The following is a 15,749-nucleotide window of genomic DNA, read 5'->3' on the forward strand; positions in this document are numbered from 1 at the left end:
CTCTCCTCCGGCCGTCAGATTGAATGCCGGCCTTCTTGATTGATTTCTTCCGACATTGTGCTCGTTCTTCACGGAGTCGGTTGTTGATCACACTGACTGCACTAAATCTAACGATCATTCTCCCCGCGAGCAAGAAGTAAACGTGGGTCTTCCGTAGAATCGAAAGACGGGCCGCCGCGACTGATTACTTCTTTGCCCAGGAATGAATCAACCGCAAGAAATCATCTTTGCCCGAACCCATCTCGAATTGACAATCTTCCATTCATTGATTCCGGGAACGCACCCGCGCGAACTGTCCAGATGAATTTTTTTAGGGATCGATAATCACATAAAAGCAATGAGGAGAGGGTCTTGCACGGAATTTCACCCCCTCGCCTCGCCTGACACTGATTTATCCCGCGATAGCGCAAGAAGTTCATCGCCGAGCCGGAAGGGACGAACTAGGGTTCTCGACTCTCGAATATCTTCTTGGGTTGAGAGTTTTGGTTGATTTTTGATCGTGGGGATTCGAGCATCAAGGAGATATGCCGCACAAGAGCAGGCCCATGACGGCTCTGCTGCTGTTCACTGGGGTGAACGCTCTTCTGCTGACGACGATCACTCCAGTTTATGATTTTGTCTGCTTCCATCCTTTCTGGGAGAGAAGGGTAAGCTTCTCTACGCATTTTCTCTTCGTAATCAATCTTATTTTCTTCTATCTCGATCTGGACTTTCGCTAACAGTTGAAAAACGTTAGAATGAGTCGGCACCGCGTCTGTCAGCATTCTTTTGATTCCAATTTCTACATTGGGTGGAATCGGAGGCATATTCACGAGAAAGTGAAGCTCTTGAGGCATCTCCTTTTGGTAAAACCTTTCGAAATTGATTGACGTCTGCGGGAGATCTATCAATAATCCATTGAATTCGAGAGGGAGGGTCGAAAAGAAGGTGGAAGAAGAGAGAGGATGAACAAGAAATTCAATGTCTTTTTACGCCCTTGTGAATTTGATTATCCAGTCATGTACGTCTCAGTAACATCAATGTCTACTTACACCCTTGTGAATTGAAGAAAAAAAAGAGATCCGTTTCTAGCACTTTGATCAATCGGCGGCGTGTTCCCAAGTTGCTTCACAGGATGGGAAGTCATGCCATTTTATCAGGGCTTCTGTTCCCTTGTTGGACTTGCTGTTTGCAGAACGACTTGCAGAAAACTCTGCTAATATTCCTCCTTCGATGAAGATCTGTGGTGGATATTGACTCGGTTTCGTCTGGATCAGTGGCCGCTTCAATTGAGGTTTATGAGGGATTGGATGGATTGCAGCAGACGCTGGCAGATCTAATCAATAGCTGACATCTCCAATGAATTTCAGGATGCCATATGGGCCAAAGTATTTAGGTCCTTGTTTATCGTTGTGTTTCTATACCAAGGACTTCATCCGCTTGGGCCTTAACTTGAGATAGGCCAGAACTAGTGGTTGTCTATCAAGAATCAAGATAGATAGAAGATGGCAAAAGAATCGAGAAGAGTAGGATGAGGATGACCAAGAATCGCTGAATACAACAATTTTGATCTTTCAACAGCTCAATGTGGCACAAGAATCCAAGAACATAAATTCATTGAAATCCCTCATCACAGCTCGCCGAGGGGTATTATATACTCACAATTCAAGAACGTCCAGTGTCATTTTCCGCCCTCATTACTGATGTGGACCTACTATTTTTCCTTCGCTGATAGGTCCAGGGAGGGGTCTATCACTCTGCCACTTGAAATTGGAGGTTGCGTCTGGCATAAATGGATACTTCTTTAGCTGAGGTTTGATTTTTTAGTTGTTGTAACTCCATGAGATCCATTATTTGATTCTTCTCCATCAAGTGTTGATCTACATCATCCATGGGAGATTTTTCCTCAGTCGAGTCTTACTGGTGAAAGTGTGTCTCTTCCATGTTCTGCTTTCAACAGAGTGAGTTTCAAAGCGGTGTGTGTTACGATCCCCATGGAGATCTAATGTGATAGGTTCAACTCCGAACCTATCTGAACTCGAAATTCCAATCAACGATATATGCCCAAAGAGTACTTGTGTTCCAAGAATGGTAAATTGCAAGGTATACACGATATGGTAACGTAGGCGACCGAGACGTCTCCTCCCTCCAGGCGGAGCTCCTTCTCGATACTCGGGTGTCTCCTCCAGATCTGGAAGAGCTCCTCCCTCCAGGCAGCGTCGGCTTGATCCTCCGCTCTGGCCCCCCCGATGTGGTGATCGGCAGTTGTGTGAAGAAAATGTTCTATTCCATACCTGTCTGTCGACCCCTTTATTTATAGGATGGCTTCACGTAGGCTTGAGGTCACAACGCCTGGTCAACGGTGCGTTGACCAGGCACTCTCTTCTTCTTTCTTTGATATTTTCTTGAATGGTACTTATCAATACTCCCTCCATGGACTTTAAGCTTGTCCTCAAGCTTAGATTGAGGAAAATAGCGTTGAAGTAATTGTGCTCCCTCCCATGTAGCTTCGCATAGAGGCAGATTTAACCACTTCACTGGCAAGTCTTTCTTTGTATCATCTTCCTGTGAGAGGAAAATAGTAAGCTCTCGTTGGTATTTATATCCTGGTGAATGATTGTCGTTGAAGTGGTAACGCCATTGCTTCTCTTTTCTACAATAAACTTCATCAATCAAGTGTCTTATCTTTTCCCTCTGTAGCTTTGTGGAATATTCAGTGGATGCTGATGCTGACAACTGTGGATAGTTGAGTTCAATAGGTTCTGCTCTGACTTTATTCTGCATATATGAAAAAAATGACAAGGATGAGTGGGTATTGGACTGAAAGAATTGTGCCTGAGTTTCTTGCAATGAAGAACCAGTTGGTCTGCCTTCAAACTTTTCCTCATATATCTCAATGTCAATGTAACCCTCTACTGAGAAACCCTCTTCATTTCCTTCTGATGCTCTATTTTCCAGATAATTTTTAAGAATAATGGCATTTAGGTAATAAGCTGCATCATGTACTGATATGGTCAGAGTTTGCCTCCGGTAATGTACCCAATGTTGCAACTTCAAACTATGTCTCAAGCTCCTCTGACAAGAGACAAGTTTTGTGAATTCATGCCAAAGAGTCTGAAAAGTAATTTCCCATTCCCCATTGGAGATTATTTGGAGATAGGAAAGTATTGTGAGTCCCATCTTACTGTAATCGGGAGTAAATGTGCTGAAGATGATCATGTGATATTCTGATTTTGCTAGAGGCAGTTTTATGAAAAGAAACTTGGTGATGGATTGAAACATCCTGCCTGCTTCAAAAGTTTTAGTTATAATTGTAGCAGATTTCATTGGAGTGGAGAACATCAAAGAGCCTGTAGGTAATGGAGATCTTCTGGAATCATAAGGTGAATTGGATGTACATGAGTTGACAAGCTCCGTATAATTATTTCTATGTTCTCTGGACAGACAAAACGGGCGATAAGAAATGACCAGTTGCAATTCTTTTACTAAATCATTATAAGCATATGGATGTATGCTTTGTAAAGGTAGATACCAAGCTTGCTCCAGCCGAATTAAGATGTACCCTTGAAATTGCAACATGTTCTGAGTCGCTGAATCAAGTGTAGACAGTATGTTGGGTTCAACAATTTCTGGTTCACCCCCATACTGCATTTTAATATCTGCATTGAGAATAAAAGGAATAATCCTTGAACATTGCGACTTAATCATTTCGTCATTGTATGCTTTTCCCGAGGTATATTAAATGGAAGAACATTTCTTGTTTGTTGTCCATATAAATTCTTTCATTCTAAGTCTCCTCCATAAAGCGAAAAGAGATATCGAGCACCAGTATAACATACTCTCAACTTCACCATCATACAGTGTCTTTACATCTCGGAATCTGTTTAGGCAATGCTCGGTATGTATTATCCTCCTGTAATTTAAAATAGCAGCAACCAGGCACATGATATTCTTTACGGTTAATGTTGCAGGTGGTGATGTACTGTCATCGTGCCCTTCTCAACAACAAATAAATTCAGCAACAAGCCACAATTGAGTAAATAAGATGTTTGCATACTGCCCTCCTGATGGACGTCCCTTTATAGTTTCACTCACTCTAATGTTCCAAAGATGCTTTCCTATAAATGAAAAACTTGGATGGATATATTCCACTTATGTTACGAAGATTGTGTCACCAGTGCATCTCATTAATGACCAAGGAATTTCGGATTGAGTTGTATGAAAAACTAGTAAGAACAGTGGAAATGATACCTCAAATTGTTCTTCTTGATCTTCTTTTTGAGGAATATCCAAATGTAACACTGGAGAGAAATCTAGCTTACAAGTCTGTATACTTTTCTTTTGATGAATGGTTCCAGCTTGGGCACATTCTTCTGAAATATCTATTCTTGTGATATCTTGACTGCTGCAATCCCCTCTGTTTAGTGCGGGGCTTGATACAACACTCTTCATCGAGGTTACCGCAAGGGGAAAATCCCCCCCTTGCAGGGTGGGTGGCAGCGCCCCTTCCGAAAAATTCTCCTTGCTTTTACCTGTCATTTCATATGGAGAAAATGCCAAATTTTCACAAGAAGTGGCTACCGTAACTGCCTCACTGGGGTCTTGATCTAGGCTTGACAATTCTCCTTTTTGGCTGTATCTGACATGATTGAGTGAGTTCCCGCCATGATGTGAAGGTGTGCCTTGGCCAAATACTTCCCGATTTACTTCAACTTCAATAGAATAATCCATGACTTCCTGGATACCATATGGACGATATTTACGAACTTCTGCCCTGATTTCTGCTTTGAGTCCCTGCAGGTAAGCATTCTCCAAAATATCCGCGGGTATATGAGGCAAACAAGTAGTTAGCTTTTCAAACTCATAGCGAAACTCGCTGACAGATCCTGTTTGATGCAAGTTGAATAGTTGTTGATAAATTGCTTTAGAGGAAAATACAAACCTTTGATAAAACTGCTGTTTGAATTCTATCCAAGAATCAAATCCGGTGTGCTCATACGTGTATGTAAACCAATCTGATGCAAAACCTTTTAGGTGTAATGACACGATATAAATCTTCTTGGAATCTGATAAGCATTGCGACCGGAAAATTTTTTCGACACGATTCAACCAAATTTCTGCGTTTTCTCCACGGAAATACGGTAAATTGAATTTTTGAAAACTCGATCTCTGATCTAGTCGATGATCTTGATTTGATAAAATCTGTGAATCCTTCTGAGTTGTTTGTGTATTATATACTGATGCAGTTGGAATGCTACCTTCCAGTCGTAGATTCATAACCTTCAATTGTTGAAGAATGTCAGATAAAAGTTTTGCTGTGTCTGGATGTGCGAATGCTTCTTCCATGATGCCAATCAGTGGAGTCAGATGATAGATGCACTCACACTGTCAACTATAAGGTGCAACTGTTAGCATGAATGTGGATGGAGAACTCTTAAGATCCCCTTGGACCTTTCTTGAAAATCGGTTACTACAAAATCAGTTTCTTGAAAACCAATTTCTTGAAAATTGGTGTTTCCGTCACTGTTGTACTTGCATTCTTCGATGTGAACTTGGGTAAACGACAAACAACTGAAAATGTGATTGATAATGATTCACCAGAAGAACAAGATGCGATTATATTGTCCTTGAAAAATCAAGAAACGGTTATTTCCATAAGATCTTTCTTGAAAACTTGTCTGCTGATCGCACAATATCTTCTCGGAAAAAATAATCAGACAGACTTTCTTTGTGGCGTGATTTCGCAGGATCACTGCTATGATACCAGTTGATAGGTTCAACTCCAAACCTATCTGAACTCGAAATTCCAATCAACAATATATGCCCAAAGAGTACTTGTGTTCCAAGAATGGTAAATTGCAAGGTATACACGATATAGTAACGTAGGCGACCGAGACGTCTCCTCCCTCCAGGCGGAGCTCCTTCTCGATACTTGGGCGTCTCCTCCAGATCTGGAAGAGCTCCTCCCTCCAGGCGGCGTCGGCTTGATCCTCCGCTCTGGCCCCCCCGATGTGGTGATCGGCAGTTGTGTCAAGAAAATGTTCTATTCCATACCTGTCTGTCGACCCCTTTATTTATAGGATGGCTTCACGTAGGCTTGAGGTCACAACGCCTGGTCAACGGTGCGTTGACCAGGCACTCTCTTCTTCTTTCTTTGATATTTTCTTGAATGGTACTTATCATAATGAAAATCAAGAAAGGAATAGGAAAATAGGAGTGCGGAAGAGAGAAGAAGAAGAATACGAGAAGTTGGAATGAACGAGGCCTCAAGAACTTCTTGTTCAAGACTTCTTGTCCTCACGACAGTCGATACAGCCACTCGTGCCAAGAAACCATCAAATGATCATTCATCCAAAAGTCCCTCTAATGACTTTACAAGGATGTTTATAACCCTATGATTGTTCAAGGATCAGTTATTCTTTCCCACCTAAAGCGCAGTCAATGACTGAGCCCTGATGACAGGGTCTTCTGTGATGAGTATGTATCAAGGCACTAACATATGAAAAGAGGTATGATAACTAGGATCTGCCTGATGGAGCCATTGACTACATTTTCTTTGGTTGATCAGAGACAAATCATTGCAGATAATTCTCCAGAAAACTATTTACCATCTCACATTGGCCATCAGTTTCGGGTTGGTCCACAGAACTCATCCTCAGCCCAGTGCCTTGAAGATGGAGTTCACAACAAAAGAGGATGGTAAAAATGATGCCTCGGTCTGAGTTGAAAAGCCTTGGCACACTCAGAGATGAATAATTTCCACTATTAAAGCAAATGTCATAACCTTGGAAGTAAGTGGATATTTTAGAGGGATAAAATGGCCATACTTACTGTGCCTGTCAATTGACACCAGAAATGTGTCAAAGCTGCTAAACTTGGGAAGTTTCTCCATAAAATTTATGAATTTATCTTCCCAAACAAGATTTGGGATGGCCAGAGGCTGTAACAGCCCTGCCATATATAGAGAAGATGCTTTGTGCTTTAGCAATTGAACTGCATTTGATGTAATCTCTAATCAGCTTTTTGATAACAGTCCAAAATTCGTGTTGAGAAATGTGTTTCTTTTCTCCAATCATCCATAATGACCTCCAATTTGCCCATCACGCAAATCTTATAGTGTGTTGGGAATAAGAGCTGAATCTCCAGGAAGTACAATTCTATTTTTATTTAAAAGAATGCCTGGGCACAAGGAGTAATGTGGCAGAGCCGCTGGCTCATTTTGAATCAGTCTTTTTATGTTTGAGAGGAGCATATTATCAGCCTCCTATGTTGGAATAGTGACTAGATTCAAAGAGGGGCGAATGGTGGCAGCATTCATCTCCATAGAGCTGAGGTGAGAAGACCAGGACAAAACATCCGCCACTTTTGTGAGAACAACCTTCATTATTCTGCTTAATGAAGTGGAAAAACTTTCTGATAAGATGGGTATTATCTAGAGCTATTCAAATCAGGAAATGGTTATCCCGTTTCTGGCCTAGAATGGATATCATTCTTCTCGGTCCATATTGGAAAAAAAACGACCTCAAATGTGGTCCGGTAAACTGAGTGCTCATTCAAAGACCCATCATCCTGCAGCTAAAAATCGATATTGAAAATCAATGGGGTTTCATGGTCCCGTTGAAACAACGTCTTAGACTGTTAAGATGTCACTCCCTAATTTATGATGGGATTTTATGGGAGGTGTTAAAATGTCGATCTCTATGTCTATTGAAGGCAGGAAGAGTAAAGTAAAACATGAGAAGTTCTATTATTCTCTGTGATATTATCCCTTGCTCCCAGGACAACAGGCTCCTCCGCTGTCTCTTTCGATAATCTTCCAAAAGTCGACCAGAAGGAAGGATCCCCTTCATCAATAAATCCATTGAGCATAAACTTCAACAATAGATGTTGAAAATCATGTATTCACACTGTGACCCCAAAGTCACGTAGAGTCCACCAAGTTCCTTCGGGAGTATGTCTTAGATAACCTTAATCCTGCACCAGAATCTACATTTTTTGACAAAATATTAGTCCCTTTAAACAAGTGGCTGTGGTGGGAATAGATAATCTTCATTTTTTACTTGTCCAATAAAAAAATTATGCATCGCTCCTGTGGCTGTGGTCACCTTTTTTAAAAATTTCTGGTTGCTCAATTCTGTTGCGATCTCCGTCCTACCTACAGAGATCGCTTAGTTGTTTCCGTGCACAAGTGGCATTTTGCCTTTTACCCGATCTGGGTGCTTTAGTCTTTTTATATTTTCCTGCATTTATATCGTTAAATACATCTATCCCTCCCCTAAGAAGGGCAGCAAAGAAGAAATCAAAAGTGAGTATGAGCACTCCTATCTCTCTCCCTCGTTAAGAACAACTTAGTTCTTATAAAAATCCCAATTCCGAATTCAAGGAAAGTAAGGCTATAGAGCAACATCCCACTGTACTTCAAGTTCCTCCGAGCTCTTTACTACAATTTTACATGATTGGTATTTCAAAATTCGAGTTTTCGCCGACGAGAGGCAACTATTTTCCACGGCCCAAAAATTTCTGATGAACGTTCGTTTGACTTGATGGGTCCATGACTTCTCATGCCAACAGGTCTTATCAGCACAATCTCTGATCAAATTTCGTCAGGTTTCATGCCCTTCAAATCCGCCGACTCAATTTCTTCCTTTGATAACCACTAGTTCCTGTCATTCACAGCAAATATAATTTGTTGTAGATTTAATAGCCTTTGGCGATGATTGTCGTTCAGGGTGGAACCAAAACGATCGTCCCATGATTTTTTCTACGTTCAGATTGGTTTTAATGGGTCACCAGCGCTGAACCCCTAGCCTGCTGCCCTGAAAATCGGGTGATAATGATGATAATGATGATAATGATTATGATGACGGTGAGAAGAAGCATTCCATCGAACAGTTGGATTACTGACTCGAATAGGACCCTTAAATTGCATCCCCTGGATTCCTTGGCTAAATTGTCGATTCTTATTTTTCTAATATTTGTCATTCTTGTCTCCAACATGAACAGAGAGAAAGGCGTAGGAGGGAGCGGGAAGAGGAGGCATCGGCGGAGAGAATTTCATAGAGCTTAAAATCTTTCATGCCGTGGGGGAAGATAGGATTGAAGCATAACATGGCGACATATCTTGGAGGTCAAAAGCTAGAAGATGATGTTCTCAATGTATATCTCTCTCTCAACACTTTGATAAACGCAGACTCGAGTAATGAAGAAGATGAGTTGATCACTCGTTGTTTCAAGCTTTTTTTTCTCTTGAGAGTGTTGAGGAAATAGAGAGAAGAAGAAGAAGAAGAAAGAGGATGATCACCAGCCGTACTTGGCTTGGGTTTCTTTCTTGGTGAGGAGGCCTCTGGACCTTCTCTCCGCGAGCTCCGTTTCCTTCTGCTTCATGTCGAAGTAGAGCGATCCGATTTGGTGCTTCCTCCGGTGAAGCTTCGACGGTTTCGCCTTCCCCCCCGACGCCACAGGCTGCGCCAAACCCACCATCATCCACCATCATTTTTTATCATCACCCATCATCATCATCACCGTCGAAATTCATCATCATGGCCATCAAATGGGTACTCACCTGGTAAGCGGGTCCGAAGGCGATTCCCGTGAGCCTGACCTGGTCTTCTCTCGGCCTGTTCTTGACGAGTTCTTCCTGCTTCACCTCGATGATTTCCGACGGAATCGCGTTCTTTCCTCTCCTTCCGAGCTCCGCAATCGAACCCACCACTTCCGCCGCCGACGAAGCGGCGTACCCCCAATCCTTGCACTCGAATCCGCCATGACTGCCGGCAAGGTCGTAGCTTTCGGCGGTGGAAGGCCAAGCGACGTCAACAGCAACTCCGGCGGAGTCGGATTGCACGGCGTAAGGCTCCGCCCATTGGCCTCCGTAACTCGCCTGCGCTTCCCCGTAAGACTCGCTCGGCGGGGGGACCTTCTCGAGAACGGACCTCCGCATGGACCCAGAGGAGGAGGGAGCGAGGCAGAGGGTGTTCTTGGGCGCCGGAATGATGGAGGACAGCGGCTTCGACGAGAAATCAAGGGTTTTCTTCCTGCGTTTCGCCTCGTTCTCGTCTCCGTCTTCTTCATTCTCGGTTGATTTTGGGGCCAAGGGTTTCCGCGGCAGGGATTTGGGCGCCGGGAGAGACGAAAAAAACGAAGAAGTCGAAGAAGAAGAGGACTTGGCCGGAGGCAAGGAAGAGAAGATCAAGGAAGAAGAAGAGATTTTTGGGGGCGGAAGGGAAAACGATTTAGGCGGCCTCGGCGGCGGGAAACTCCTCCTCTCCTCCCCCCTTCCATTCCCCGTCGCTTCTTCTTCGTCCGACGAGCCATACGTCGCCACCAGCGACTCCATCCCGATTCCCGCAGAAGGACGAAGAACGAAGAAGCAAGAAAAGGTCTCGAATTTGTAGTTATTCGGTCTAAACTAAATCAGCCCATCATCGAATTACTGTTACAAACACGGATCGCGCGGTTCTCCCGCGGCCACGTGGTCGCGTTTTCCCATGTACAAGGAAGAAGAAGAAAGAGAGGTTCAAGGGGTGCAAGATCAAGCGCACTCGGCCCAGCGCTGGCGGCGGCTCGCGGCGCGCGCGAGCCGCGCGGCGGCCGCCAGGATGACCCGCGCCCGCACGCCGGACCAGGCCTCGAGCCGCCGTAGAAGCGGCGCCGGCGCTGCCTCCCCGCCGGCGGCGAGCCAGACCGCCGCCGCCGCCGCCACGGCGCGGCGGCGCGACGCCCTCCGCATCCCGAGCCGGCCGCGGCAGGCCTCCAGCGCCGCCTTCCGCGCCGGCCCGCCGCTGGATTCGCACCCGCTGGAGCCCGTATTGGACCCCCGGCGCGTCGACGACTCGGAGTCGGAGGCGGCGGCGGCGGCGCCGCTGCACGGGGCGCAGACGAAGCGCGCGGGGCTGAGCTTGGGGCCGGAGACGGCGGCGGCCTCGGCGGCGCCGCCGCAGTGGGTGCAGATGGGCCGGCGGGCGTGGCGCGCCACGAGGAAGTTAGCGCCGTGGACGCGCGCGTCGCAGGTCCAGCACAAGAAGGCCGCGTCGGGCTCGCACCGCAGCGCGGCCGGCGCGCCGCACAACTCGCAAGGCGTGGCGCCCATGCAGAGACAAGGAAACAGAAGAAGCTGCGACGGCGACCTCCGCGGCGCGAGGGAGGCTTATATATATAGAGAAGGGGGAGGGTGAATGAATGCACTCGGAGGAGACTCTTCGTTGGCGTCGGAGGAGGATTATTGATTATCCCAGAGAGAGAAAGAGAGAGAGAAATTGGGAGTCGGGCTCTTGGCGGTCGTGGCGGACATGTCGTCCACACACGCGGGACTCGCTAGTTCATCGCGTCCGGCGGAGGGGAGATGCGCGCGGAGGGGCCCGTCACCTCACGTTATGGAAGAAAAATCTCTTTTTTTTCTGTCACAACTCCGAGGATGAGGATGGTTCGAACAAGGATGGATAGATAGATAGAGATAGCTGGATTGATAGCCAGAAATAGAGAGACAGAAAGATGGATAGATATAGAGATGTCTAGATAGATAGACAGACATATGGGTAGAGAGATATATGGCTAGATAGAGATAGATAGGTAGATAGAAATAGAGAGACAGAAAGATGGATGGATGTGTAGATAGAAAAAGAGGGACAGAAAGATGGATAGATAGATAGATAGATAGATATATGATAGATGACCAAATAAAGATAGATGATGGATAGAAATAGAGAGTCGGAAAGATAGACAGATAGATAGAGAAATAGAGAGACAGATGGATAGAGAGAGACCCACCACTGCCTCGGTCTCCGGTGTGGAGACCAGCTTGTTAATGCCAGTGGCGGTGGACAGCGATGGAAGAAGACGTGTGGAGAAGGAGAGGAGACGTGTCGCATCTTGTAGCTTCGCCGTGTAAGATGAGAGGGCTGGTATCAATCCACACCAACAATGGGATGATTGGGATCTAGTGCCGGGATGATGCGATAGATACATCGACCATCACGAATGGACAGAAATCATCCTCTGATAGAACTAAAGGAATAAAAAAAACAAGAGGAAGAGAGGAAAACATACGCAAGAATCATAACTTGAGTGGACGGGCTGCTCCATGAAAAGAAGCGCTTTTGTAGAGATGTCTGGCTATGGATGATTGGAAACGATGGGCCAGAGCTCAATGACTCAGACATAAGGTGACAGTATATCTCTTTGACTTCCAATATAGTAAGTAACCCAATCTGCATCGGGGTATGCTTGAAAATTCAACTCGGAAAAGAGATGAAGAAGATTACAAATATTTTCCAGCGTGCATTTGATGTAAATTAATACATGGTGAACGGCTTTTTCTTGTGTTGACTGAAAAACAAAGGTGATGTCAAAAAGACACTGTTAGGTGCATTAAACTCCAATAAATTCAACTACGTTGTCTACACTCGTCCACTAGTTTCCCATGATGAAGGGATAGGCATTTCTTGGTATCTGTGCTAATTTAAAGTATCTTGATTTAGCTCCCCCTTTCCTACATCATCGTGGACTAGTAATTCATATGTCCTTTGAGATAGAACAATGACGACCGATGAATTGGTGATCTCAAGCCCTCGCCCTAATAATTGAGCTCAAATATCCACTAGTTAAAATTAAGAGCTCAAAAAGGTATTGACTGAGTTTATATGGGTGACATTTGTAATATAGATGATGATATTCCCCATGAATACGATGAATGTTGTATCAGTCCCTTCCAATTGTATGACAAGGGAATATTCTGGTTGCCATTGGCAAAGGCTGAATTCAGTCAACTCGGACAAAATTTTGCCATGCCAAGTGCATGAAACATTGTCGCGGCCCATCAATATATTTGAATACTTTGTACATAAAGTCAGACCTGGATGTAGTAGACCAATATGTGTTTAAGTCTTTAAATTCAACTTAAAGGGCACCCTTTTCAATATAGAAATAAATTATGTGATAGTATTTGTCATTATTATTTTGGATTAATATCTTCATTGGTCATTTTTTGGATGTCTGCACGAATAGTAGATTGCACGGATAGCAAAGTATTTGATAGGCCAATAACAATAATGTCAGTGACATAAGTGGTTAGATGAGAAAACACACCATGTTTCTTCTACTGTAGACGAACCCCTGAAGCGAAAAATACTAACCTGGAAGATCTTGAAACAAGAAAATCCATCCGCACTGAATATAACTTAGTTCATGAACCTTGGTACCAGGTCGATACCCCAAAAAATGTGCTATAGGCTTGAACTTGTTGAGATGTCCAAAAAATGTTGATATGTATGATATGAATGGTATTCTCTTTGATAAGAATGCACTACATAGTTTATAATACAATAGATAGTTGGTCCGTGCTAAAGAAGTATCATGAATGAGCTAGGTCACTAACAACATACATTCATATCACACATTAACATGTCAACTATCATCATCTGATGCATGCTAGTGACTGAAATAATGTACGACATCATTCATTTTAAAAATGGTCACTTTATTCATGTGCAAACATAGACTTTTCTATTTTTTAGTTTTAAGATGAATAATTTGAAAATACTATACATGGAATGATGTTCAAAATTTAATGAATTTTACTTGAGCTATGCAATTTTTCTAGATTTTAAATCAGAAACAGCACTTTATTTAACACAGATAATAACCTTTTAATATTTGGGGCTCATTTTGGTCATTAATTTCCATTAATTCTCCATTAATTTTCTTTGGCTGAATGGTATGTACCTACATGGTACTTGTTTTTCTTATTATGAAGAATGGCTAATTGACCCTATAAGTTTATTTGAGAATTAAGTTGCATCAGATTTGCATATCAGGTCGAGGAGCAGGTCGCTGGATTGATCTTAAGGGGACAAATATGTTTTACTAATGGACTTCAAGTTGTGGAATCAATTGAGTAAACCCGGAAAGTAGAGATTCAACCCATACTTTAACTGCTTAAGTTACACGGTGCACAGAAAGAGGACTACGTTAGTGTTGAGATCTGAAGAACCTTACAATCTAGTGCTATGATTATGATCAAACAGATGAATTCCATGTACTATATTCTTATCCCTTTTTTCTTCCTCACAATGTGAAAAGCTCTGATTCATTTGAACAGTGTGAAACCTTTACAGTGACTCAGAGTACGATTTTAGATTTTTTAGAAGGATCATATCAAATGGTTCTTTAAAGCCCAATATCATGTGTGTATGTTGTGTGACAAATCTCTACCATCACCAAGGGCTGTATCATTTGGAGTTCAATATATAAAACAACAAATAAATGATATATAGGATTCATCAATCTAGAAACCAAGTTAGTTAGGAGTTTATATTTGATCAATTCAAGTATATACTTAGCCTAACATTATTTTACATCTTTAGATTTCTGTAAAAATACCTGTATTTTAATTGTTTTGATATCTCACTAATGATGATTAAAGTATCTTATGTTGGATTCTATGCCTCGGTTCATCCATGGAAAACATGATTCCATGGATGCATAAGCGTGTTAATCGATTCATAATAAATCATTGAAAACATACATCTAATATACCTTGTGGGGAACTTGTTCCACCATTGACTTTGTTGCTCTAATATTGTTCTGAAGTTGTTCATGTGTCTGGCCTCTAGAAGTATCCACACGATCATTTGGCGCTTGGATCTCCACCTCATCTTCTTATACTCTTCTTGAAAATCTTGAAGATCTTCTCACCATGAAGACAATCTCCTTAGTTGAGTGGAGAAGAGAGTGGAGAAGGGGGGGGTCTCAAATCTGGCTAGCATGGTTTCTTGAAATGAGTGCGCCTTCCCTATTTATATTTTACTTAAGTTTTTTCTCAAAAACCTATAAAGTAAAATATATCCACCAATGCCCTTATGACCTTCTACGTGTGACCCTCTAGGCCCATGTATCATTCTAGTTAATAACTTTAGTGGCCCAATAACAATTATTGGCCAACCTTATTAATGAACTATGTCTACATATACATTAATTCATTAAGAATCAATTTAACCCCATCAATAGGTTAAGTTTCTAGTCCGTGGGGTGCCAAGTTACACCTCGTGCTCTAGAAGATACCGAGTAGTGTTTGAACTCTCTCATGGAACCTTTACCGTCATCGGTTACCTTATATGTATAATCTATCATTCGCGGGAGACTCTGAAATGACTTAGGTATGGTTTATTGTCAAACCCTAATTTGTTATTCTATTAGTATTGATGCGTAATAGGGATCTTTGGAGAACTCTTTCTCTAGTATCCTCACTACCCTGGATAGGGATTTTCTACATTGTTTTCTTTGAGTCAATCTCCTCCTATACCTAGGGCGGATGATCCCGTCTTGACCACTCAATCATCTGCGTGACATTCTTATTACATCCGAGCCATGACTTGTTTGAATACCATGATCAGAGGCTCAAAAGTCATAGTCAAAATGTAGTCGCCCATTCACGAGATGTCCTTGGTGTCTCAAGTCAGTGGATCACTTATACAACCATGACATGAATCAACATGATGGAGTACGAGATCCTGCTCCATCGAGGACGACGCCAAAGCCCATGCCATCGCCAACAACACCCGTCGGCTCGAGCCCCGCCAGATCTACACGCCAAAGCGGAGGCGAAGGTACACCCACACTCATAGGTTTCGGGCCACATCTGCTTGCACGGCCCTGTCTCCGCATATTTTTGCATTTTAATTTGCTTTGAATGTTTTTTTTTGTTTTCTTTGTTTTAAAGGGGGGGCCCCTCTAATGGACCCCTCCATGTAGACTCCTTTCTAGAGGCCCTTTAG

The 15,749-nt window shown here is 43.2% G+C and overlaps 3 protein-coding genes and 1 long non-coding RNA gene across 4 annotated transcripts; 2 read left to right on the plus strand and 2 right to left on the minus strand.

Moving 5' to 3' along the window:
* The first annotated feature begins 118 nt into the window (after nt 1–118).
* Nucleotides 119–9,212, plus strand: LOC144708951 (uncharacterized). Its single transcript, XM_078582410.1, has 2 exons — nt 119–647; nt 8,983–9,212. Exons 1-2 carry the CDS (start codon nt 525–527, stop codon nt 9,037–9,039), a joined length of 180 nt encoding a protein of 59 aa, XP_078438536.1. The 5' UTR covers nt 119–524; the 3' UTR covers nt 9,040–9,212.
* LOC144708952 (uncharacterized) lies at nt 769–4,006 on the plus strand. The gene is made up of 3 exons (XR_013582906.1): nt 769–1,626; nt 1,715–1,792; nt 3,951–4,006. It is a non-coding gene; the product is annotated as an uncharacterized LOC144708952 (long non-coding RNA).
* Nucleotides 9,172–10,316, minus strand: LOC144708948 (mitotic checkpoint protein PRCC-carboxy-term protein). Its single transcript, XM_078582408.1, has 2 exons — nt 9,542–10,316; nt 9,172–9,441 (listed from the first exon to the last, which is right to left on the minus strand). Exons 1-2 carry the CDS (start codon nt 10,313–10,315, stop codon nt 9,277–9,279), a joined length of 939 nt encoding a protein of 312 aa, XP_078438534.1. The 5' UTR covers nt 10,316; the 3' UTR covers nt 9,172–9,276.
* A 31-nt stretch (nt 10,317–10,347) lies between these two features.
* Nucleotides 10,348–11,508, minus strand: LOC144708949 (uncharacterized). Its single transcript, XM_078582409.1, has one exon. It carries the CDS (start codon nt 11,066–11,068, stop codon nt 10,511–10,513), a length of 558 nt encoding a protein of 185 aa, XP_078438535.1. The 5' UTR covers nt 11,069–11,508; the 3' UTR covers nt 10,348–10,510.
* Nucleotides 11,509–15,749: the final 4,241 nt, after the last annotated feature.

Source organism: Wolffia australiana, chromosome 10, assembly GCF_029677425.1.
Source record: "Wolffia australiana isolate 7733 chromosome 10, ASM2967742v1".
NCBI classification, from domain to species: domain Eukaryota; kingdom Viridiplantae; phylum Streptophyta; class Magnoliopsida; order Alismatales; family Araceae; genus Wolffia; species Wolffia australiana.